Here is a 26261-nt window from a genome sequence, read left to right as displayed (position 1 = left end):
TGTAGGTACATTTTAGTTATACTGAAAAGTTTCTAAGTTCAATGTAGGTACATTTCAGTTATACTGAACATTTTCTAAGTTCAATGTAGGTACATTTCAGTTATACTGATAAGTTTCTAAGTTCAATGTAGGTACATTTTAGTTATACTGAAAAGTTTCTAAGTTCAATGTAGGTACATTTTAGTTATACTAAGAAATTTCTAAGTTCAATGTAGGTACATTTTAGTTATAGGGCAAAAAGTTTAAGTCCAATCTAGGTACAAAAAAGTTATAACTTTTATGTGCCTAAATCTTAGGTACATAAAAGTTACACTTTAGTTACAGAAAAGTTATGACTAAGTGTAACTTTTTTTTGTATGGGCAGTCAGACTTTGTTATTTTGAACTACATTGTAGATGGGACTGTTTAAAAAACGTTAACTTTATATCGAGATATCTGAGTATTCCACATGTTAGGGGTAAAATACTTCAAAAATAAGTGGTTGGCTGGGACTTACTAATCACTAGGACTTACAAATCACTTCGAGATATCAGTGTTTGAGATATCGAAGTTCAGTAACTGTTGTAGATTTTCTACACTGATCAATTATAACTCAAGGATACTGGATGCATGGTCAACAAATAATTCATCAGATCTTCCTGAAAAATTTAAATATTATATTTCAAGCCATGATTTGTCATTAAATTTTATTAATTGAAGAAAAAAATTCACAATACACTACATATAGATAGCTTTAAAATTTGAATGTTTTAATCATATATCCATATAAAAATATTAGTCTAAATCATAATAAATAATTGAGTTCTTATATTATAGTATCAGGTATTGTACATATTATTGAAAAATATAAAAATTCTTCAATTTTTGTTCAATTTGAATCTAGTCTTTCATAAATGAATAATTTGCTTTAATTCTGAAATTTGTGAGTTCATGCAGTTTACCATTAAAGGGAATTTAAGGCTTCAAGCAAGACACATAAACCCTCCGGCTTATCCAAATGACAGGACAAGTTTAAAATAAGTAAAATGAAACCCAATCTTTATTGATCTCCCGTGAATGTGTGAAGAAATTTCGCCAATGATGTCCTCAAATTTCTCCAATAAACTTTGTACCCCATCTTGAGGTTATGAACTCTTTGAGGTTCTATTATAAATTTAAGATCACCTCAGAACTATACATTCTAGGGTATTAAATGCTACAGAAGAGGAATATTTTAATACCCTCCAAGGATACCTACCGGCCAGGCTAATGTATGCTGACATGAATACTAGCTGATCCTAAAATAGTGTTACCTACATGTATGTGTTAATGTTGTGCAAAATATTACAATTTTGTTTTGTTTTTTTACAAAAATAATCTATTATTGCCAATTAAGTCCAAGCTATATTACATGATTAATTTTTTGGCACAGACACATCAAGGGGTTCAAGGATATTGTTTATTATGTCTGCATTAATATGGCTGTTGGGAATACAAGAGAATATTAAATAAAAAATTGTGTGATAATATCATGCACTACCACCATGCAAATTATGCAATTCCTACCATAATATATATGACAACATATGTCGCACTCCTTTATAAATGATCTACGCATGCAAAGATTTTGATCTAATCAAGCCTTATCTGTTTACCTGAATGCTTTAATTCCTATATTAAGTCACTTATCATACAGTTTTTTGAAAGATCTTGTGAGGAATTACACAATTGATCAATATCTTTTGGTGGTCATCTACCTCTTTTGATTAAAATCAAGTTAATTAAATGTCCTGTGTTATTAGAAATGCTTTTCATCTAAGTCACATACTCCCTCATACCTAGGAACCAAATTACCTAGCTATTATCCCCTGATTAAGGTTAAAGACTAAATCTTTTCCTTCAATCAATTTGTCAATTCAGATTTAACCAGCTGAATCAGATGTTGCGATTCATTTTTTTTTTCTTACCTCCACTTCACAGATAAATTTCAAATTGATTTGTTTTTCCACAGTCATCTACAATACATGAAGATGAAAAATAATTGTTCATAAATTGTTTCTGCGTATTTATGGAGAACAGTCAATATAATTTTAGATATACCGTACATGACTTTCTGCTCCAAAATATGAATTATGAAAATGATGACTGTTAAACTCTATTGAGAAATACGATAATTATAGTGCCCCTATGTGTATAATGTTACAGTCAAACCCTGACATTTATTATAGGTACCATTATTTATTCAATTGTATTAGTACATTTCAAATGATTTAAAACTAAATACCAACTAAAAATAATATAAAATGATAATTAACAAATATCAAGTGTGACAGTGAATGTAATTTGGTCACTTAAACAGGAACAATATGAACCTATCTCTGCTATTCCCCCACTTTCAGTCTTCTTTGCCGTTGAATATCCTTTGATTCCTATTTCGTAACAACCCAATGATTCCATAGCTTTTGCCAAGGATAGATATTAGGTAAAAAAATTTATTCAATGCCTGTCTGCTTTCTCTCATTATGACATAAGACTGGTGCTCTTTATAAAATCAATTGTACTTCACATATTCCAGCATATTCCAGCATAGTCAAGATGCTAAAGTGATCGTATAATGCTATATAAAATTCTTTTTTGTCTTTTTTAAATATCTTAATATTATATGAACTACTGCATGTACGAATGTAAATATATGAATGTTATCAGACTAAGTAAGTACTTATCACAAATCAAATCAAAAAGAACTTTTTATAGAAAATATATATGCTGCCAAAACGAATATATATATTAAAAGATATGCACTAAGGATTTGACTTAAAAAATGACCACGATATTGTCAAAATAAGTAAAAAAATATTTTTTTTTCCTAAAGGGGGAGGGGAGGGCCCTGGGATCATTGGGGTGTTTGTACAAATTTAAAATACGTCAATAAACCAATAATTGTAATCTGTCTTGCTGAAAACAAATTTTGATAATATTACAGCTTCCGAGAACAATATGAAGGATCTAATGACCCTGTAACATTACACTACAGGAACCCAAAGTCTGTTTTCAAACTAAATATTTGTGATCAGTCTGAGTCACGTGTGTAAACATTATCTTACAGTGACAGAAAACCAATGTACACGACCCCGCTAAATCCTTGTACTAAAGACAAGAGATCAAATAAGGGGAAAAATGTAAACAAGAGGAAATTAAGGGTTTGTCATTGTAAGCTTGTTATCTTCACATGCAGCTATACATAAATATGCAAGCACTTGGCAACTGGCATATTGCATAATTATTACACGCAGGTGTTGTTGGAATGAAGGAATTAATTTAGGAACATTAATGAAATCTGGTGGCTGGATCAGGAATTTAACCTGGGACCCCAAGAAGCATCTCTAATCACATCTCTCATTAAACCACTGAGCTTTAAGCCAAGCCTATATATTTATTCTACATGTTAGTTGGTCCAAGAGGAAAATCTATATTCACATCAATATGATTCATAATGAACTCTTAAACACATGTAGACATGCAGCTGCATTACTGTAAACATATCTTATTTGGGGTGTACAATATTTGGCAGAAAAAGTTTTTGAACAAGTTTGCGTGGATTTGAATTAGCATATTCCTGAATGTCACTATTTTTATACATGTATGCATGGTATTTAGCGATGCACTTGATTTAGCGGAACCGGTATTCTGCCAAAAACGCTAAATTTATAGAATACACAGCCAAATGTAATACTTAGTCTACATTAAAATTTGCAGTATAATTCCGTTTCCTATTAATATACAAGCCGCCTGATTGCACTTTACTTTATGAACACAATGCAGTCTGGAGTTAGAAATTTTTTTAATTGAGTACTTTGTACATATAATTATCATCAAAACCAAAACTGGGTATTAATCACTTTTTTGCAGCAAAATTTAGGTCAGAGGTTAATTATACGATTCTTAAAGGGTTTGTTTTTGCATGGTGAAAGACAAAGAGATCGAAAACACCTATATGTTAAGAATCTGTCATAAAGACATGAAAGGACAAAGCAAATAAGTGTCTAGAGCAACTTACTTGAGATCTAGAGGATCTGATATGTTAAAAAAACAACAACAACAAAGCACACAGTTTTAGGTAATGTATATGAGGTTAACTTAAGTTATATTAAAAATTCAATACAATCGTCTCAAGCCACAGTATGGATGTTCTGGATAGTTTTAATGTTAGGAAGGGCTAGGGGGATATAATCTTTTCTAACAGGGAGGGAGGGGGTCCATTTTCTGTAGCTTTACTAAAGGAATTAACAAGTTTAAATTTCCAAGGTCGTAACCTCCTCCCCCAGATCAAGATTCATCCTAGCTGCAGGTTCTAGCTTTCTCGTCTGAAAATATTCAGATGGACGCTCAGGTCGTCCATCAGATTTTTTTTCAGACCGGGAGCTACAAGTCCTGCTGCTAGATTCACCCAGATGCGATGGTGTGGTCGATTTTTTTTTATGATATTACGAGGTCCTCATTAAAAGAAAAAGTGGACGTTATAACTATGCCTGTCTTACCTTACAAGTTTAATATCTGAACCATAATCCAAATTTTAAAAAATACTCTTTTTTAACAATTCGACAACACACTGTTGTAAAAAAAAAATACAGTGTAAAAGTCATCATGTCCATGGCCCGTTCTCCCTATATCTCTATTGACATTTATTGAAGAGGAGTTTAATAAAGATAGGTACTGTTCGCAATTCAATACTTTAAAATGTTCAAATGTTCATAATTGCTTACCTAATTATCCTGACTAAAAACAATTCTGCAAGATTAACTTTTACTTCGAGAACTTGCCGCTCTTCTGGCTCTGTACTAAAACACGTGGGTTACTTTTACTTTCCAATTCAATTTGAAGATGTGCAAAGGGAAATAATTCATTTCCCATCTCGAGACACGGGTTCGGTTGTACGAAATTCTCTCACCTGAAGCAAAGCTTGCGTGGTAAGAGAATGTAAAACCTACCTATCATAGGCGTCGGACCCCCCCCCCCCCACACTTTTTTTGCAAAGTTAGACCTACCATTAGACACAAAGTACATGTAGAATAGAGGGTTCAGCCCCCCCCCCCACTTTTTTTCACAGTAAACATAATTGTTCCTTAATGTACGTTTGAAAGATTGAGAAGTTGGAGTCAAAGGCATACTAGATTTTCATGATTTTGGGAATTAGGTTTTTTTCTCTCAATATTTCTGAGGATCATTCTACCCCCCCCCACCCCCCCCCCCCCCCCACACACACACACCGGTGCCTATAGTGTTTATCATACTACAATTGTATATATAAGAGTTGCTTGAATTTGGTACAGTGAGGTCGCCTTTAACGAATCACTAAGTAAATTCGCGTTGATAGTACGTAACCATGCCCGAGTTAAATTCATAATACAACATTGTTTTATTGTACCATACTTGACTCATAACATCATATATTTCTTTCCCAACAACCAATGATTAAAAAAAAATTATCGCTGTATTATGATGAACGATGTTTTCTCCTTTAGCGGATCATTTTCTCCATTACCGAATCACGTGATATACAGCTGATTAGTTTTTGTTAGGGACAGTGTCGAAATATTTTTTTTAAGTTTTAATATGCTTTAAAGCATGAATAAGCAAAATGGAAATGCTAATATTTTTTTTCATTTTGAGTTAAGTGTTCATTCTATTGAAACCGACAATTCATGAAAAAATAACAATGAATTCAAAGGTAAAAAAAATGACTGCATGATTTGTAAACTTTGATCCACCAGTTTATTAAAAATCAATTAGTTTTTAGTCATTGTAAGTCATCAATATTGTCAATTTTATGAGATACGTGTATATGAACATCTTTTCATGAAATTACAAAGAAATATACAATGGCATGTAAATGGATCAAGAAAAAAAACGAAATACGACATGTACGAGGGTTTGCCAAAAATTGCATAGACAAGTGACGTTATTCAGTTCATAGAACTCACAGAATGATGAAGTTTGTGTCGCAACGGGTTTAAGTTATTTGCATTGAAATTATGTGTCAACATTGATTGTATCAGATTGGGTTTTTATAACATATACTACATCATAAATTTTTAATGCGGCGCAACGACACTTAAAAAAAATAAAATAAACATATAGAAACTTGAAGAATATCGTGAGGAAAATAACTCACGAATAAAAAATTTAAAAAAAAAAAAAAAGAAGAAAAAAATGAATTTACATTTCTGCATTTTTTTTTATTTATTCAAAAAAAAAAGCCATTCCGAATTTTTTAAAGATTTTTTTAGCAGTTACGTTAGAAAGGTTGAAATTTGAATATATACACACGGTAACTAATTATAAAAAAAGGTTTTAAAAGATCTAGAAGCATATCCAAGGGCGATTTTAAAGTAAACAAATTAAAATACACAAAATTGCCTAGAAATGTGTTTAGTGATTGTATAATTAAGCAACCAAAAAAACAAAACAAACAAAAACAGGACCCAGTATTGACATCCAGCAATAAAAAAAGAAGACCCCCACCGATAGAAATGGAAGAACAAATACCAGGAAGACAGACGTTTTGAATCGGCGATCATTTGTACTATGAAATATTTTAAAACAAATCTAGAAATGTATAGTGAATGACTGAATGTGCAAACTGGATGGGTGTTCAAGGAAAATAAATATTTTCCATGACCTGTACATGTATGGAATCAGCGATCGTTTGTACTTATGAAAATTTTTTAAAACAAAAATAAAAAAGTAGAGTGAATCTGCAAACTGGATCCATGTTCAAGGAAATTATTTTTTTTTAGGAAATAAACTACTAAATGACATCGAATACGAATAACTTTAATTTGAAAGGCATGGGTTTTTAAATCAATAAATATCCGTATTAATTAATACAGGGAATTGGGGAAACCAAACTATGGTTGAAATCATAATCGAATGGAAAAATGTTCTAGAAAATGGGAACGAGATGTGTTTTTAAAATCTTTTATTGTTGTTTCTGGGTTTTTTTTTATTGAAGCAGATGTGCAAATAATCGTAGAGGTATCAATTAATTTTGACATGATCCCTCCGATGACCCCCCCCCCCCCCCATCTCAGTGATTCGTTATTGGAGCCCTGACTACCCACAACATTATAGCCAATATAATTATTCTCTGAATAAGAAATTGTTTGACCCTTTCAGTGCTTGTAGACAGATAATTTTATTAAACATCTATACCAAATATGCTTACATACAATGAACTGTTCACATCAGAGCTCAACCGAAAAGTGAAAGTAGTCAGCTGCACGCATGCTTTTTGTCTGCGTCTTCAAAAAGCTTGTTCATGTTTGTTTAGAAATTACGACATAAAACAAGATAAAATTTAATAATTTCATGATAAATTATTCAAACAAGAATAATTCTACATGACAGGATATGTTAAGTTAAGTATTGAACCTTTAATAGAAAAATACAGAATTGTTTATCTGAAAGTGATTCGGTAATGGAGACGATTCGTTAATGGCAACCTCACTGTATACAAAATCAATTACGCATTATGAATGGAAGATGTTTAGGAGACATTTTTGGGCATTATACCTGTTTCAATCCCTTAGGTCAGAGTACTGTTGATTATTTATTAGCCACGGGCCCTGGAAGTTATTGTAAATATACTGCATGTGCATGTATAAAAAAGTAAGGGTAGGACACTCTTTTTGGGGTGAAATCGGGTTTGGCAAAGTCTGAATTTCTCTTGTAATTATTTAAACAATAAAATGCTTTCTTTGGTGATTCATTCGGGATATGAAGGTAGCGACACTGCAGAAAAAAAACCTCTGCAGTGATCGCTACCTTCATAACCTCAATCATCAAAGAAAGCATTGTGTTGTTTATATTAACATCTTTCTTTTAGCTAACTGATAAATTGACTATGAAAAGTAGGTAAAATTCACTAAATTACTGTTAATGTACGTAAGTTCGTTAGCTAAAAGAAACAGCCAAATCGTCTACTGTGAGACTTTGAGTCTGACATCGTCATGATTATTTCGTGCAGTCCGTGATTTTTCCTAGGTCGCTGTAGGTTTGGACCAATCGATAAACAGGGCGTGTCGATATCTGTTCTGTCATTTTCTTGTCAGTTTCAGCCGCTGCATGTAGATTTCGATCAATCGATAAACGGGGCGTGTAGATTTCAGTCTGGCTGTTTCTATACAGCAATGAATTATATATGTTAAGTTTCCGTAAGAAATAGAGGGAACAATACTTGGTAGATGTAAATATAATTATATGCCATGTACTTGTCTGTTTTGGACTCTGAATTAAAAATAAATGATCTGCATCTGTAATGGATAAAAAAAGGCGAAGCTTCTATGAAAACGTTAATACTGTTACGAATTTTTAAAATTAAAAATAAATATTTGGTCATAGAATGCCTTTCAAAAATATAATACATGTATTAGTTTCCTTAAAGAAAAATAGAATTTGAACTGAATACCCTACACCTTCCTTGTAGAAACCCGTCGTCATTAAATTAGCCTATTGACACGATTGCGCCGTCGTATTTTTTTTTTTTGAACCGCTACGCAACGAGGGTGTGTACACAAAGTAGACATTTAACGAGTATATAATAAATTATGTAAGTATTGCATATCCTTAATAACTGTTTGTAAAAATCAACGATACTGTATGTAACATGATAACAACATATTTTCAGCTATTAATGATACATCTGATCGTAATTATAAATTGTACGTACAGGTATATGTGTACCAATGATTGGGCTTGTCCCAAAAATACGAAGATCTCTTGTTTTCTAAATCGTGTAATTTCTGATCATTTGAACTGAAGATTTAGGCAATGAATTTTCCTTAATGACTACTTTGCATTTGTTGGCGTGCAACGTTAATGCATTCCGTATGCGTGACGTAGGTCTCACTCAGTTATGTACAACTGAAAGAAGAAATTTAATGTACACTTCGTATATCTTTTGCGAGTTATAAAACATTAATAATTATTATTTAAAAATATAAGCGACTGTCGTTTATACACCTTTACTTCTCACCGACCAAAAGAAAAAAAATTAAAAATATCGCAAATTGTTTACAATACCCCTTTAAAGGTAACCCTCAATCCTACAAGGCAACCAAAAAATGCACGCCAGTTGTTGAGTCGTACAATGTAAGCGAGTGACACATTTTTTTTGTAAACATGAATTAAAGGCCCTGTCACACCAAGCTGCGTCCCCACGGCGTGTTTACGGCGTTGTAAAATTCATGGAATCGCGGTAGGATCGCAAGGAAAATTCAGAAAAATGTACAGTTTTATTTGAAAATTTTACAAGTGGAGATGTCACGGTGTCCTGACGGCGACCGAGGCGTTCTTACGGAGCTCCCACGGCGTGTAACTCCGTTGCCACCGATTTCTACTTGGCGATTTAACTGCGCTCTCGCTGAGTCTCCGCCTAGCGCTCATGACGTGCCAGGAGTTTTTACCGCGCCTCCACGGCGTGCTCTGCGAGCTGACTGCGCTCACAAGACGTTCTTTACTTCTTGGTTGGTTAATATTAATTTGTATAATTGTATGGGGAACAAACAAGAATTTACAACTAGTAAATAAATTATTAAAAAATTGTTTTGATTTTATGAAAAGGTACATTGTAATTGAAACATAACTACTTCTAAAACATTTGTGAATGACTAGGAAAAAACTCTTAGTAGTCAGGTCTACAAAAAAGATCCGCTATTAGTTGTTAAAAAACATAGAAAAGATGTGAAAACATAAAAACTAAGTGGCATGAATTCCATCTACGTCCATTGATAGGTCTTGGAATATTAGCAAATGCTACTTTTTACATAGTCTTCTACATCCAGTTTGATAATTATTACATCGATTGCTATTGTACAACAGCCATTGTTCGAGTTTTCGTGGTCTTGATGACAACGCACTAGAAACGCCGTGGGAGCGCGGTATAAACGCAGAAGAAACGTCAATGAGCGCAATGAACGCAGCAACAGCTCTTTGGGGTCGCTGTGTGAATGCAGCCAAATGAAAAACAACTTGTTCAAACGTTGTGGATGCGCAGTGAGAGCGCTACAGAGACGCAGTGAGATCCCAAAGGACTCCGTGAGGTCTCCGTGCAAGCGCAATTGACTTATCACTGCGTCTACACTGCGATTAGCTGCGTTCCTTGAGCGCGCCGATGGAACTCTCGTGGCGCTGTTGGAGATCTTACGGCGCTGCCACGGCGACCTCACTACGCTTAGAACTACGGCGTGTTTATCAGAACGCAAAGCCACGGCGCGTATTTTGTGCATGTTCAAAGTGCGCGCCGTCGCATGGCGTTCTAAAATTTCAAGGCGATCCCACTGCGACGGACGAAGATGCCGTTGCGTTGTTACGGCGCTGTAGGATACTCTACTGCGTTTACCTTGGCGTTTTACATTATTTAAGGACGCAGCGGCATCGCCGTGAGGGCGCAGCTCCGGTGTAACAGGGGTTTAATCAGTTTTAATCAATAAATAGTTTTTTTCTGCATATAAATGATAAGGATGATATATACTTTTCTTAAAGCAATATCTCATTTGTAACTTTGTTTACATATATAGAAAATTAAATCACCTATCAACATTATTTATTATTCGAAATACCAAACTCCAAATTTATGTGTATCAAACATGCAAGGGATTAAAAATTCAAATCTTTAGCTCAAATTTATATCAAATCACATCCAAAAGTACAGCAGCTGTTATTGATTCCGATTTATGACTTTTTTCCAGAAAATTTCACTATCTCAAATGGATCCCCGGCGGAGTGGTCAAGACGTCATCCGCTGTGAACTGTGCAAGGAGAATGTTGGGGAGATGTACTGCGATTTCTGCCACATCCGACTTTGCATACCCTGTATTGGCAGCCATATTGCTAATGGTTACGACAACCACAAAGTAGTGCCATTCCAAAAGCGGAAATCAACCCTCGTCTACGCAAGATGCACTATTCATGAGAACAAGAGAAATAAGTTTAAGTGTGTAGAATGTAACGTTTGTTTATGTTCTCTCTGTGTGTCTTCCAATTCCCACAAAGGACACGATTTAGTTCATTTATCTCAGGTGAATTTGACCACAAAGCAGTCGGTTCGAAAAGATGCGCGAGAACTTAAAAATATCATATCTCCAACATATGACGCTATTGTTTCTGAACTTGAATCCCAAGTGGCTGGATTAGACAATGCCTATGATGAGGTAATTTTTTCAATAATCCAACATGGCGAAAAATTGCACAAAGAAGTCGACAATGTCATTGGCAACATGAAAAATGAATTAAATGAAATGAAAAATAGCCATCTTGATATTTTGAAGAAAAAGTTGGACGGAGTTGTCCAACAGCGAAATTCAATTCAACAAGCAATGCGTTATTTGTGGGAAATTGAGCAATCAAACGATATAATGGAAATTATGGTGTACAAATCTAGAATAGAAGAGTTCAGACAACTTCCATATAAGGTCCAAATTACATTACCAACGTTCAATGCTAAATCAATAAATACAGAAGATATGCGCAACATCTTTGGTTTTTTAACACGATTTTCCAGTGCATTAGATGAACAAGGATATACACTGAAGAGAAAACAACCAGAAATTAAGGAATTTCTGAATGAAGAGGAACTAGTGACCACGTTTATAACAGAATTGGAGGGACTTAATAGTATTGCTGTCGTAGGAAATGAGAACATCTGGATCAGTAGAAAAGCTTCCGACATGAACTGCTTTGATAGTGAAGGCAGACTTACAAAAACAATACATTCAAGCACGGGAGAAATACCAAATGATATCACAGTCACTGAAGATGGAGATATTCTCTATACTGACTGGAAGTCATCGTCCATAAATGTTGTGAAGAATGGTACTGGTAATATAGAAGAAAAGATCACCTTGCATGAATGGATACCTGTCAACCTATGTGTCACTTTCTTTAACGATTTGCTCGTTTCTATGTACAAAGAAGACGGTTCAGAATCAAAGGTTGTCCGATATACAGACTTCGTTGAGAAACAGACGATACAGTATGGAGACAATGGACAACAATTACTTTCAGCCAACAATTTCATCAAATATTTGGCGGAAAATAGAAATCGGGACATCTGCGTTGCCGACAATGGAGCAAATGTAGTGGTTGTGGTTGCTCAGAGTGGTCGTCTCCGATTTCAGTATAATGGGCAACCACAAAGCTCTCCAAATCAGCAACAGTTCCACCCTTTTGGTATAGCAACGGACAGCCAATCCAACATACTGACGTCAGACAGTGACAACCACTGTATCCATATCATAGATGCAGACGGTAACTTTTTACGTCACCTAAACTCTTTTTCTGATCCTTGGGGGATATGTGTCGACGAAAATGACATTTTGTACGTGGCAGAACTGATCACTGGAAATGTCAAGAAAATCAAATATCTAAAGTAATTATAAAAAAATGAAAATTCAAGTTGAAATTCTATTAGGCTAAGTACTTGCTGTTGTAGTACATGTATTAATCTATTTGTTTGAATTGCAATGTGTAACAGTTGTTTTTGTTGATTTATTTTAGGATATTTTATGCTCCCTTTCGAAGAAGGGACAGCGTGTTGCTTTGCTGTTGTCTGTCGGTCGGTCCACCAACAGTTTCCGTTCATTTTCTTCGCAAAAAATGCTCATATTGAAATGAAATTTGGTATACAAGTTTATCATAATAATATCTAGATCAGGTTTGATTTTGGTTGCGATTGAGCAATTTGATACAGAGCTATGCTCCTTGGACGTAACAAATTTCAATCATTTGCAGTTTCCGTTCATTTTCTTCGCAGAGGGTGCACGTATTGAAATGAAATTTGGTATACAGGTTTATCGATATAATGTCTAGGTCAAGTTTGATTTTGGATACGATCGAGCAATTTTCAACAGAGTTTCAGTACCGATCAGACTCAACCTAACAGAAAGTTAACCCCAACTAAACCCTAAATTTACTCTGGGTAGACAGATAAAATACAGGTCTGCTTCACATTTCAGTGTGTACAGATGACCACAAAAGCAATTCTCGAGTAAACCCAAAGTAAACCCAAAGAAAAGTAAACCCCGAAAGTAAACCCAGAAGGTAAACCCAGGCTTTAGTTGGGTTTTACTCTGGTGTTAAGCTGGGTCTGATCGGTACTGTATGCACCTTGGACATAGAAAAAATTCAATTATTTGCAGTTTCCGTTCATTTTCTTCGCAGATGTTTCCAAGGGAGGGGGCATAAGTGTTTTACAAACATCTCTTGTCAATCTTGGAATGGTGCTTTCTAGTATTTCACCTATCGATAGTCATACTAACTGTCCTTGTCGGCCTACAAAGGCTTTTGAACATTTGATACAGTGCATACTAAATTCAGCTTAATTCGACACCCTAGAAGATAAAGTCGTAGAACAGTTTACGGAATTTATGTACATATTAACAAACTACAGTCATGTTTTTTACAATAAAGAAAATTGAAGTTGAGACAGATTGTTGTTACTAGTATCGGGCCATTTTTTTTATTTCTATTTGCGACTACTTTAGGAATTTTGAGTGGAATTTTTTCAAAATAAAATTGACTATTAAAAATGTTAATGATGCACATTTCTGAAATAAGTGAATTTTGAAAATGTCCTACAGAAATGTCTTACTTTTACTTAAATATATGCAAATATTCAATATATGTACTATTGTTGCCGCTGCTGCAAGCAGTGAATAACTGTTAGCATAGTCTCAATTAATCAGGAATTATTTTACGTAGCGGTTTCATTAATAAGATGAGAGCAGATATCCAAACCAAATGAAATTAATCCACAGCTACTGGTGGCATGAAAGTGTTGTTCAAAAACTACAAGATATATTGTCAAATGTTAAAGGACTTTATCAAGGTGTTAACATAAATCAACCAAATCTTTAGTGTCAGTCTTCAAGTATTAACCGAAATGTGGCGCTCACATTTTCTGTTATGCATATTTTCCACTATGACAATTGAATTACATGTATAATCGTTTTAGGGAGTTAAATTAATCAACTCTCCTATGCAGTTATTCGGGCAAACCGAAAGTGAAACAGTGTTTAGACCTAAGCACAAATCAACAAACCACCGATAACATATAGTTCTAATCGATAAATTCGATTTAATGAGTTCTTCAAGGAAACTTATTTATAGATTCCTTGTAAAAAGTCAGAGTTTATATGGTACGGATAATTTAGATATTTTTTGAAGGCGTACATTTTATGTATTCCTACGCCAGAGTCCAATATAGTCTCGGTCAGCCAGACGCTCGGCTTTCTCCGTAAATCTCAGACAAGCAGAGAGTCTCTCTTGCTATTTAAAATTTAAAAAAAAACTCTTTCTGAAAGATTGAAAAAGAACAAATCTATGCTAAATCTTAAGACATAAGGTAATTGCTTACGATAATGTTTGAACCTGAAAAATTATACTTTAAAAGAATGCATTATACATGTATATTATCAACTATTTAAAACACAATTGATTTAGTTGAATAAATTATTGTCTTTTACCTTTTAATATACAATTGCAATTATAAACAACAACCTTTCGCATATTAACATATTGATGCAGTTACATGTATATATTAGATGTCCATAGTCGTACAGATGTACCTGTGGCAATGAAAACATGTTCCAATTCAGAAAACTGTTGTTTGCAAATGTTCGCTGCAATTGCTACCTATAACCTTTTTAACATATCCCTTACCTTTTGATTTACCTCCAATTAAAGTTTTTACTGCGAATGTTTTACATTTGTGCAGTTAGGCTCAGATTGAGAAATCAAGTGATAAATTTTTATAGTCATTTTACATATCTTCATCATATTGTACATATATAAGTGAAAATATCATAATATCTGCTTACCTTTATCAATAGTCACTTATAAATGATCGTGTGCTTCAGATGACATGCAAAACTGTAGTGTCAAAAGCAGGGAAACAGTACATTATTAAGATTTCCGAACGAAACTTACAGCTTATAATCAAATAAATAGTACTTGAAAGCTTGATGCATAAGCAAAATTGACATATACTGAGGCGTTTTGGTGATTTCATTCTTAAATTATCCTCCTCGTTAGAAGAGTTTATTTAAACGATGTATAGCTATTATGTACCCCGACAGAATGTTATCATTCTGGAACAAAATGGCGTTTTAAAAGCGATGTGTATATCAAACTTGGTTTTAAAAACATTTGTCTGCGAACAAGTATAGACGAGTTGTTGCTCTTTCACTAGAATTAAAAGCTTTTATTATGGATGATAAATGATAAGTTGCAATTAATTTAGACTACAATATTCTAATTTGGTGTTTACCTTTTAAGTTTAAACTCCACTTAGTATTTATTTCTATTGATCTCAAAAACTCGATTTGTAAATCATTCAGTTGAAACCGACAAGCCATATGCAATCTAGTGAAACGACGTTTGCTTACGAGGAAACACATCTGTTTTACTTAGAATGATTTTAACTGCACTTGTAGGCTTATTGAATTTAAATATCAGCTTTTACCAACATGTAAGTAGCTATAGTAGATAATTATTACATCTTTCTTTGATGTCCTTTTGCATATTATGCGTGTTGCTCCTTGATCGATCAAAACAATATCTTAAACTTCCAAATATTTACATACATGTATAAATCTATGGAAAATCCAAAATTTTATTGAGCGGAAATTTTTATTCTGAAACCATTGAAATTGCAAAAAAAAAATAAATATAAAAACTAACCTACCATTCTACAATCTTAATTTAATAAGCTTTTTTATTTAGAAAGTAAACTTGTGTTATCAGAAATGCTTTTTGGGGGTTTATTTTAAATCAACTCTCCTATGCAGTTACCCGGGCAAACCGAAAGTGAAACAGTGTTTGGACCAAAGCACAAACTAACACCGCTGATATCTTTTATCGAAAATAATCGATAAATTCGATGTAATGTATTCATAAACATTGTTTTTTAAGGAAACTTATTTATAGATGCCTTGTTAATAGTCAAATTTTAAATGGTTTGAACAATTTAGATATTTTTTTGTAGTTGTACATGGTATGTATTCCTACGCCAGAGTTCAACATATCCGTAAATCTCCGACAAGCAGAGTCTCTCTTACTTATCGTAGATTAACGGAGACAGACGAGACTAGAGTTCAATAGTGCTTCGATCCATGCTATTTCTTTGAAATGCCGATTACTGATACGTAGTTTGATGGAATTAATTCTTTGAATATTACACAACATTATTCATATGGGGTTTTTGCGAAATTCTTGTCGGAGAATAATTCATTTTTTAAAAAAAGTGCATAAATCAAATATATATAGGAAACTACTTGTCATGCAAAATAATATATCGTTGATTAAAAAAAAAAAATAAACGATAAAATCAACTCCCGTCGGTTCTTCAGTACTTTGATTTATATCAGATTCTACATTGTATTATGCATGCTTTACTCGTAAACGTCAACAATCAAATCTACAAAGTTTATGTAACATTTTTCACACACACAAAAACACACAAAATGTTATTTATCATCTACAGCATTAGTTTAAAATATCCACATGAAAGTAATCTTTAAACGTCCCATTCCATGGAATCACAGTTTCCTGGAACAAAGTTTTGGTTTGGCTGCATCGATATATGGCGGCGGCTGATTGGCGAAATCTTCTATTTTCAGACTAAGAAAAAATGACGCACAACAATAATTGAATGACATAACCAAAAGTATTTGGAACAAGCGAGGAAAGAGCCATTAACGATTTTGGTAGTTTAAACATTTATGTTTACTTAAAGAAAAAGAGTTGACTTTTGTGCCTGAAACTATACGGTAATATTTGTAAAGTGCATCCACAGTAAAAACAACATATCTTGAGAAAAGTTTCTATTTGTTTCAACTCCTTTTTTGTCCTAGTCTGCATTTGTAAGGCGATTGTTCAAACAAAATTCAAAGATCTAGCTTCAAGATGATTTTGATTTACTGTATGTGTTTTTCTCTCTCTCCAACCCACCTACTTTTGATTAGCGTATCTGTAAAAACAAAAACAGGAAAACAATTTTAAAAGCCTGTTGGAGGATAGTTACATTTTCTTACCCGTTAGTTTTCATTTTCCGTAGGATAACAACTGTCGTGATAATCAGTGTCAGAAGACAACCGCACACACTTGCTGATATTGTATAGATCTGACTTTGGTTTTCGTCTTTTCTGGCGAATTTTTCACAACCTATAATGAAAAATCGTGGTAGTCATAAAGACGTATGTTTTTTTCTAAACAGAAAAAAGAATTATACTGTATGATTATACAGTGTTGTATATATACATTATCTACCATTTTTAGTGGAATTGAGTGACCACACAAACACATTTGATTGGGTATTGCAGATATAACAGTTGTTAATCCAATATTCAGCAGCTTCGGGAACACACACTCCATTGATAAAGCAATAATTATTCTGTAACGAAAAAAAAAAGTTTATGTAAATTCTTGTTTAAGTTAACAATTAGTTAACTTATCTTAATCAAGAACGTATAGGACATATATTTATACATTTACCTTTAGGGTAAATCGGAGTTGTCCGGATACGTTAATAGTGTCTTGGCATGTGGAGTCTAGTATATACACAAGATGACTCGTACTGTAGTCTTTTGCATTGTTGCTCACTGAGACTTTGAAACCTGTAACAAAGTGATTGGCTTCCTGCATGGTAGAGCGTTTTGGTCTAGGGTTGGGAAGGCGGCATCTGACATCAGTCAAAGTATTAAGCTCAGCAGGTATGTATGTGGTTTCATAGAAAACTCTTGAGTTTGAAATCGAGGCCTATGAAGAACAAAACATTCATGTCTATGTTATGCTTTCAGTGTATCTTATACGATCACTGGAAAACGTTTTCAATGAATTTGTGCACACAGACATTAAACGAATGCAACATTCTTTTCGTTTTGCATTATTGTTAAAAATTCAATGATAACGAACAACGTGGACGCAAAATTGTAATTGATCCTTAAAAACGTCCACCTGTATAGCGACTGCAGATGGCATGAAATAACTCTCTTTAGTTATACAATATACTAGTAACTATATTTAGGAGACTGAAAAGTCAACAAAATAACAATCAGTGAGTTCTATCTAAATTTTAAGATATGATTTTTTTTAACTATAAGCTATTATTTAGTAAAGGAAAAAGTCCATCAGGCTTTTCGTTTTATAGTAGGAAATTTTTCTCTATATTTTAATTCAGGGATTTTTTTTCTTAAGATCAATACAGTCAAATAATGGCCATGGCCATCAAACCCTTATACCATAGTAAGATAGACTACTTTAAATCTGGATACCTGAAACTTTTCCATTTTACACAACAGGCCATCACCATGTAGAAACATGTTGCCTTCCACGATAACGTCCTCACAGTCGGATGTATCACACAGCCCACTACTCTCAGGGTTAACCGAAAAGACATCAGGCGCAATAGAAAGATCTTGTGAGCAGTCAGACCCCCCGAAGTCATTTTGACATTCGCATGTTCCTGATTAAATGCATACATTTCATTAGTATGTGTAACGCTAAACAAAATGGGGAAATCATTGAAATATAATCAGCAATATCATAAATATTACTTAAGATATTATGTGTATTAAGTCTTGTTTTGATGTCATGGAAAATTTGACAATAATGATACAAAAAGTGAAAAAAATACATAAATATCTACACAAACAACTTTCAGATTTTATTCATGTTCTAGACTACATATAAAGATGTCATGATTAACATGTTTTTTAAATATTGCTTACCATTATTACATACACCTTGCCCGCTACATTCATTCGGACACATTATGTTATTTATGTGCTCAATCATGAATTTGCCCTCTTCGCTTTCACTTAAAGTGTTGTTTTGACGCAATTCTTTTTTACAGAGCTCTTTGAAACCCTCACGTGACGCTGGCGCCCATAAAGTGGAATTTGTAAGCTGTAGGCAAAGGGCGTGTAGAAAAATAATATTGGGTCAATAACGTAACGTTTTAGCGACGCCACAAACATTTGATCATCATTGTTTATATAACGTTAAAACTTGTAGAAAACCAACATTTGATAGATGAAATGAAGTAAATTTGAATAATTAGATAATGTTTAGTATCAGGATAGTTCTAACCGTTATATCTAAAATGCATGAAGCAATTGCTTTTGAAGCGTCAATGCTTGGAACATTTCTGCAGGTTTGGAACGCTTTCGATGCTTTCATGTAACTTTCACAAAATGCCAGTGCTTCTTCTTTGCTCATGATCATTGTTGCAGCATCCACAGAACGCTTTGTTTTAAAAATTTAAAAAAATACGGTGTGTAAATATATGTTATAAGTTCTACTTTTAATGATTTAGAATTAATTTTTGTTTATATAGATTGTATTGCGTAGATACTAAGAGTAAGTTACCTTTCTTCTGTTAAGTGCTTGTTTCATATTTATTGGCATGTAACTGAATAGAGACCGAGCGGAACGTTTGGACTTTACATGACACATTTTATTATATATAGGATGGTCAGGCTTCGAGCAGTTCAATTGTTTTCCACAGGTAACAGTTTCACTGTATTTTTCTAGCCCTTCAACCTCTAAACAGGAACAGAAAGGCGATGATGGGGTAATCATGGGATTTAGTTTTGAGAAATCAAAGTCGTTCATAAGAAATATATTTGCATCATCTGTTACCCTGGAAAAACAAGAGAAACAGTTTCTTAGATCATCTCTCCGGAAACATGAACTATGGTAAATCATTGAATCTTAACAACTAAATGTCAAATATTTTAGACATTACTTTATCGTAACTCCATTCCAAACTATTAAAAGTTAAACATTTTAACTTTTTTTTTTTTGAAGCGAATAATTTTCATTTTCTGTACTTACTAGAGAGTCTGGCAATAAATAAAGGACACTTGAAAATTATTACACAAACAATGAATAAAAAAATTCTTTCAAAATAGTTGTTCATCATCTTAGATGAATATTTGAAAATGTAAAGTGAAAAAGTATTTCAAATTATATAATCGTAATGCATATCTAAAATTATTAGGCATACTATAAAAAAGAGGAATACTTTTTATTGTTAAATTGGATGTATATGTATGTGATGCTTACATACCTCCATGAATCAATGAACTTTGAAATATCATTTCTTGCATCAATTCTTTCATCATTTGCATCAAAAAATTGTCCGTTTGATCCTAATTTGCTACACAAGCCTTTTGAAGTTTCCTGGTCAAACACGGATGGGAATATATTGACTTCAATAACATTCTCAGTTTGATAAGTCCACAACCGCAACTGTACATACGTACTGGTCGGAAAATAGATCTAAAAATTGAGAAGATGTCTGAAAATACACCCTTTGCTTTATTCCAGGCCATCACTAAAGGCAGCTCTTTTTTAAGAAAACTCATGTTTTTTACATTTTGTTAAAATTGTTAAGATTGATAAGATTGATTATTCACCGCCATTTTAAGATACTTTTTCAAAATATATTTTAATTTACACTTACGATATAATTAAAATCATCCTGCTTTTTAACGTCCAAAACGTCATCAACACAATGTTTAAAACCAAAAAACAACTTATCCTCCGGGCACCTGTTGATCACGTAGATGTCGGATGCAGCGCGTATAGCAATACCACAATTGCAGAAGATTCCAGGGCCAGTTACTTTGTTGCAAGGTGTAAGCTTTGTTTGAACCTATAATTTATAAGCATATAGCTTCAGATTAATTGTGATAGTTGATTTGTAAACTCATTCATATTGTTTATTTACTAGTATATCGCTGCACTAATGCAAATAAGACTAAAGAATCAAATTTCACGTAGTACATATGTACATGCAATAAATTATATTAATTAAGCAAATATAATAACGAAATTAACAATACATCATAGAAGTTTTATTAGCATTCAATGTAAGCATATTTTTTGGTTAATATTGATATTATACACAATGAAGAGCCTACATAATTCAACGACAAACCTGCATGATATTATTAGAACCATCTCTACCCTCGTACATAATGAAAGTTCCGGCATTTTGGTTATCATAGGTCCTTAAAAGGAAAAGAAATTTTAAGCTATATTAGTTTCAATTCATGATGGATATATTGTTTTATATTGCAATATGTTTCAACTTACTCTCCATCAAATGTCATCATATGGGGGTCACTGTGAGAGTAACATGCCTTCCCTTTCCATTTTGTCAGTTTCTCTTCAATATGAATCTGCAGGTTACAAAATGTATTTATTTTATCCAAATTCAGTAAATCATTCCGGCTTAGCGGTTTTTTAGGCGATAATAAATCTGAGTTTTCATATAGATTTACCTTCACTTCTGGAATTTCTACATTACTCCAGATGGAATGCGATTTCATTGGTAACGTAAAAAATTTGACTAGATGCATGGTAGGCACTTGATAGTTCACATCGTTCATGTGTCGTACGACCACCTTTTTGACAGCGTTCCAATTTTCGTTCAGAAATATTGTCCCGCATAAACTTTGGGATTGAATGCCCCCGCATTCTATATATTGTTGATTTTTTAATTCCACATGTAGCGAACAAGGTGAAACCTTCTTTTCATCCCCGTCGTAATACATAAAACAACCAAATGGAACAGTCAACTGCAGTTGAATAACACCCTCCCTTCCTCTTTCAATAATAACTGGTTCATGTAGAACCTGCAAAATTTTAAAAAAAATCACGCAATGTTCATTTTCCAAAATAAATAAAACCAGCAACAACTTTATTTTATCATAACTTTGACAGTCTCTTTCACATACCTTTAATCCAGCAAAGAAGTTTTCACTAACTTTTGAAACTGTTCCATTATCCTCCACAGATCTAAATGCTACATATTGGCACCCTACCTGTGGACCAAAATTGAATATATTTTACATTTATTATGTTAAACATATTGTCAAAGTAGCATTGAATGTTTTACTTGTGTCAATCGGCATCAAATAGTATTTGCATTACATATATGCAACATACGTAAATATACCTCGATTCCTAAATGGTGAATTCCATTTCTTTCGTAGAAATATCCGCTTGACAAATTAGTTTTATGAACAATTTCACTAGTGAAGGAAACAGTGTTATTAACGAGCCAAACGAATTGAAAATATTCATATTGAACGCTGTTCTGTATCTCTTCAGATGTACAGCTAAAAAATAGTTCTTGTTTCATTTCGCCCTTGTCGTTTTGTACGTCGTGCAAGCTAGCACTCACTGTTGGAAGTTTTGGATCTACGAAAATTAAAAGTAGACGTTAAAGTGTTCATTTGAGTGCACAACAGAGAGAGAGAGAGAGAGAGAGAGAGAGAGAGAGAGAGAGAGAGAGAGAGAGACTGAATTATACTCACCCACGCATTTTATGGTGTATGCTCGTAGACTCCTGCAGTCTTCATTCACTGTCTTACAAACCTCATATGACTTACATACTTCACATTTCTTTCTTCTTAACCAATCACACTAAAATATATAATTGACGTCTTAAATAATTTACATTAAGTTCGAAATGATCGTAAATAGCTTTTAAATATGGTACTCAAACATAAGGAATTAAATTTCACTATCTTCTGTCCTAATACATTAAAACATTTTATTAAACTACGAAACTCTTGTACCAGAGTAACTGCTTACATCTTTAGTATTTCAACATGTGTGAGTTGATGTCTGTAAATAATTAAATTTAACCTGATTAGTAATTTTTGAGAAATACTGTAAAACATTCTCTCATTTTCGATAAGATAGCAAAACCAAACATGATAGTAAGGTGGTGGATACACTTTGGCGGATCAAGTCATTTGGAGTTTGCATAATAATATATGTTTGCTATAAAGTATTGTTGAATGACTACGTAATAAGGGAATATATTGAATAAAGACATTACAAAAGTTAAATAAAAAAGGAGTATATTCGATTTAAGTTTTGATGGATCGAGCTTTCCAGAACGGGATGACCAAGAACGCAGATTGACGAATTAACGTCGCGACAGAATGTGAAGTTTAGTTCATGGTGAGTTAATAATCGGGCAGTTACCTTAAATATGTCAACTTTGGTTTAAAATTTACATTATTTAAATAATTATGTAAATATTTTTCAAATAACATGTACATACATTTTTATACCACTACAGATTGACACTAAATATTGTTCATTAAGTTGTAAACCATGAATATATTGTGTTCATGTGTAGGCGTTTGCCTAAACGGGGAAGTTAAATTGGGGGTTGGGTTGACAAGTTTTTTTTTTTTTTTTTTTTTTTTTTTTTTTTTTTTTTTTTTTTTTTTAATCTAAAACTGATATGTGGTGTTACATGTAACAGACAGTGTTCAATCAAGACTCTTGATAATCTTGTTTTATCAACTTGTTTGCAGTGGCTTGTCTCGTTTTAGATATTGTTTATATGTAGAGCATACTGTGTCGTATCAAATCAACTAAGAGTCAAAAATTGCATATGCAGATGGTAAATGTATATTGCAAAATAAATAAGGAAGCCTGACGATAGAAATATTAAAGCCATCACGTTTATCATAAAGAGCTGTTGCTATATGATCAACAATGTTTTTTTGAAATAAAATATCTAAATATGAAAAAGATGATTCAGACGCTGTGGTATCTTTTGTTTTAAGTTTACTAGTATATATACATTTGACGTAAAAATGGAAGTAAGAAATGTTAATTGACAAGTTGCTGTCTTTTAAAAAAGGGCTGCAATACGTGGACCATATGCATGTGTTTCCAACGAAAACGTGAAAGTCTTAAGATTATCTGAGATTCCTCCGACTCTAGCCGCCTACTTTTAACCACTAAATTTGTACGTTGTATTATAAGTGTATAGCCCTGACTTTTCATCTCAGAGTTTAGGTTCATACCTCTAAAATAATTATGATCTTTATTAATGAAGACTGCATGTATAGGCATTCGGTGAATTCTACTATTTGCGCAAACATTACGCTTTGCACTACTTTGTTAACTATGCAGTGACAGCTTTGAGTAAATTAATTTCATATTTTGATGTAATTTTCTGGAGATTTTAACTTTTATACAGTGACAGAATTATTCAGTCATCTATTTTATACAGTCACATAATTATTCAATCATACTTAAATGCTTAAACATTCTTAATCGGGAAGTTTTCGGAAAACAACAAAACATTGCAAATTATGCTATTTGATGCCTGTTGTAGTTTCGGCATAACATTAACTTATTTCATAATATTGACAGTTCATATCACATGCCGATCATTTCTTTAAAAGGAATTCTTTGTTTCTGTACTGTTCACTGACAACTTTACAATTACAGCGCCTTTGAACTTATATGTGCATATAGCATAGAATCCTGATCCCGATTCATGTGCTAGCCTGGATCCCTAAGCAACCCATTACGCACAAGAACCAGACTAGCTCATGCGCACGCTGAATTTTCCCCATAGCATCCGGTTTAACCTCGCTTATATATTTTCTGCGTGGACCTCAGGGTCCACGCAATAATACGTAGTCGATATGCCTAAATGTCGTGTTGAAGGCCACAGCGAGTGATTTCTTTTTCTCATTAATTCTGCTTCATATGAATATAGAAATAGGTTTGCTAACAATGGAGCGAAATTGGTAATCATAGGAATCTCAACAGATTGTTGGAAGACCCGATTTTCAAAACCAACATTTGGGGCAGTGATCACCGTTACATGTATAATGAGATTTGACTTTATAATGTTTATAAACTTTAGAAAAAAGATAAGATGTGCTATACAACAACTCCCCGGTTTGAAAGGAAAAGAAATGGTTAGACATTTTTGGTAGTCAGCTGCAAAAAATAAATAAATAAATAAATAAAGTAAAAAAAAGAAAAAAGCCATAAACTGGTACAAGGAGAAATGTGTCTTGGTAATCTAAAATATGTTTATTTCCTCGCTTGCACGGGATATCATCTTTTTTTAAAATAAGAATTTAACATTATAGAATATGCATAATTGTAATTAAGAAATGATTTTATCATTTTGTGACATTTAAAAATTCTCATTTAAAAACAAAACAGAATGTTTAGATAACTTGCAACAGTCAGATCCAATTTTTTGTAATTGACGAATTCTCGAACTTCTTCGTAAACACAAGTGTCTTCCATGCATTCTTCAGATATGTTAAGATCGCCATCTCGTTTGGGTCGATGGTGAATATTTTTAAGAAAAGTTAGAGCTGTTGTTTTGCTCAGTGTTTGTATGTTTGCTGAAAATAGAAAATAGAATTAATGCATGATTGATGAAAATAAATGAATTGAAATATTCTCAAATGTTAACTTTTAGCGTAGTGAAAACACGACGAACATTATCATCCATAGTCTGATATAGATTATTTTGAATGGTTAAAGCAATTGAAGTTATAATATAAATCATATTTAAAATAGAAGAGTATTTTTCAAATTTTACATTTTGCCTATTGATAGAAGGAAAAAAACTGATCTTAGTGAACACCATTTCCTTAAAATCAAACCACTCTGATTAAATCAAAATATTTGCTTTGCAAACCATCAGCATTTATGGTATTAAAATAATAGAAAGGCAACTGATTTTTTCTGTTAATTATTAAAACGCAAAATTAATTGCTCTATTCTACATGTAGCATTGTCAAGATTACATCATTTTACAAAAGAAATGTAATCAACTTACCTAGATGTGCAAACGCCTTAACATTCTCTTTTGATTTTAATGTTTTATGATTAGCCTCCTGTTCAGAATAAACGAAATCAAGCCACGAAAAACATATGAGTCCAAAAAGAATAAAACAAACTACTTTCACCATTGCTAGATTTTATCACTGGAATATATATTATGATGTTAACGATTCGAAATCTTCATTGATATATACTTCTTATCTGAATCGATCTTAGACAATTTACCTATTTTAAACTTCCATCATAACTCTGCGTGCATAGTATTACGAATCTTGTTTTTAAATTTCTTTGCAAAAACAATAGGGCAACTGAATTTTGTTGATTGAAATAAAATCATAAAATAAGCTATATAGTAGAGGAGAAGATTTTTATCCTTAATGATGTTCAAGTTTCAAGTTTAGGCAAATGCGTCATTGGCAACACCGCTTGTATATTTAGACCCTTTTGAGGTCAAAAGACACTAATTTCAGAAAAAGTTAATTTCAAACTTTCTGGTAGTACATTTGTTTCCATTCCTTTGATTAACAATGCAGATAAAGCAATTAATTATGTATATATATATATATATATATATATATATATATATA

The 26261-nt window shown here is 33.0% G+C and overlaps 3 protein-coding genes across 3 annotated transcripts in view; 1 reads left to right on the top strand and 2 right to left on the bottom strand.

Moving 5' to 3' along the window:
• Positions 1-4814, bottom strand: part of LOC128158416 (dystroglycan 1-like) — a 41949-nt gene extending 37135 nt beyond the window's left edge. Inside the window, exon 1 of the mRNA XM_052821221.1 lies at positions 4743-4814. The gene's annotated coding sequence lies outside the window, so the exon portion shown is untranslated. The remainder of the gene's footprint in view (positions 1-4742) is intronic.
• A 5776-nt stretch (positions 4815-10590) lies between these two features.
• Positions 10591-13460, top strand: LOC128161783 (uncharacterized). The gene is made up of 2 exons (XM_052825174.1): positions 10591-12406; positions 12535-13460. The coding sequence occupies exons 1-2, from the start codon at positions 10713-10715 to the stop codon at positions 12644-12646; spliced, it is 1806 nt and encodes a 601-aa protein (XP_052681134.1). The 5' UTR covers positions 10591-10712; the 3' UTR covers positions 12647-13460.
• Positions 13461-16376: 2916 nt separating this feature from the next.
• On the bottom strand, positions 16377-25837 carry LOC128161601 (von Willebrand factor D and EGF domain-containing protein-like). The gene is made up of 18 exons (XM_052824916.1): positions 25670-25837; positions 25060-25229; positions 22365-22473; positions 22004-22248; positions 21783-21869; positions 21327-21680; positions 21139-21224; positions 20981-21053; positions 20504-20695; positions 20108-20319; positions 19405-19678; positions 19126-19281; positions 18765-18942; positions 18309-18499; positions 17530-17793; positions 17305-17428; positions 17070-17199; positions 16377-16656 (listed from the first exon to the last, which is right to left on the bottom strand). The coding sequence occupies exons 1-18, from the start codon at positions 25800-25802 to the stop codon at positions 16575-16577; spliced, it is 3060 nt and encodes a 1019-aa protein (XP_052680876.1). The 5' UTR covers positions 25803-25837; the 3' UTR covers positions 16377-16574.
• Positions 25838-26261: the final 424 nt, after the last annotated feature.

Source organism: Crassostrea angulata, chromosome 8, assembly GCF_025612915.1.
Source record: "Crassostrea angulata isolate pt1a10 chromosome 8, ASM2561291v2, whole genome shotgun sequence".
Taxonomy (NCBI): domain Eukaryota; kingdom Metazoa; phylum Mollusca; class Bivalvia; order Ostreida; family Ostreidae; genus Magallana; species Magallana angulata.
The sequence above is the reverse complement of the archived record's forward strand: the minus strand, read 5'-3'. Positions and strand labels throughout refer to the sequence as shown.

Coding starts and splice junctions, on each gene's coding strand:
- LOC128161783 (XM_052825174.1), top strand. CDS start 10,713: ATGACTTTTTTCCAGAAAATTTCACTATCTCAAATGGATCCCCGGCGG. Junction 12,407..12,534: donor AAGAAAATCAAATATCTAAA/GTAATTATAAAA, acceptor GATTTATTTTAG/GATATTTTATGCTCCCTTTC.
- LOC128161601 (XM_052824916.1), bottom strand. CDS start 25,802: ATGGTGAAAGTAGTTTGTTTTATTCTTTTTGGACTCATATGTTTTTCG. Junction 21,870..22,003: donor TTCACCATTTAGGAATCGAG/GTATATTTACGT, acceptor TTTGGTCCACAG/GTAGGGTGCCAATATGTAGC. Junction 17,429..17,529: donor AACTCCGATTTACCCTAAAG/GTAAATGTATAA, acceptor TTTTCGTTACAG/AATAATTATTGCTTTATCAA.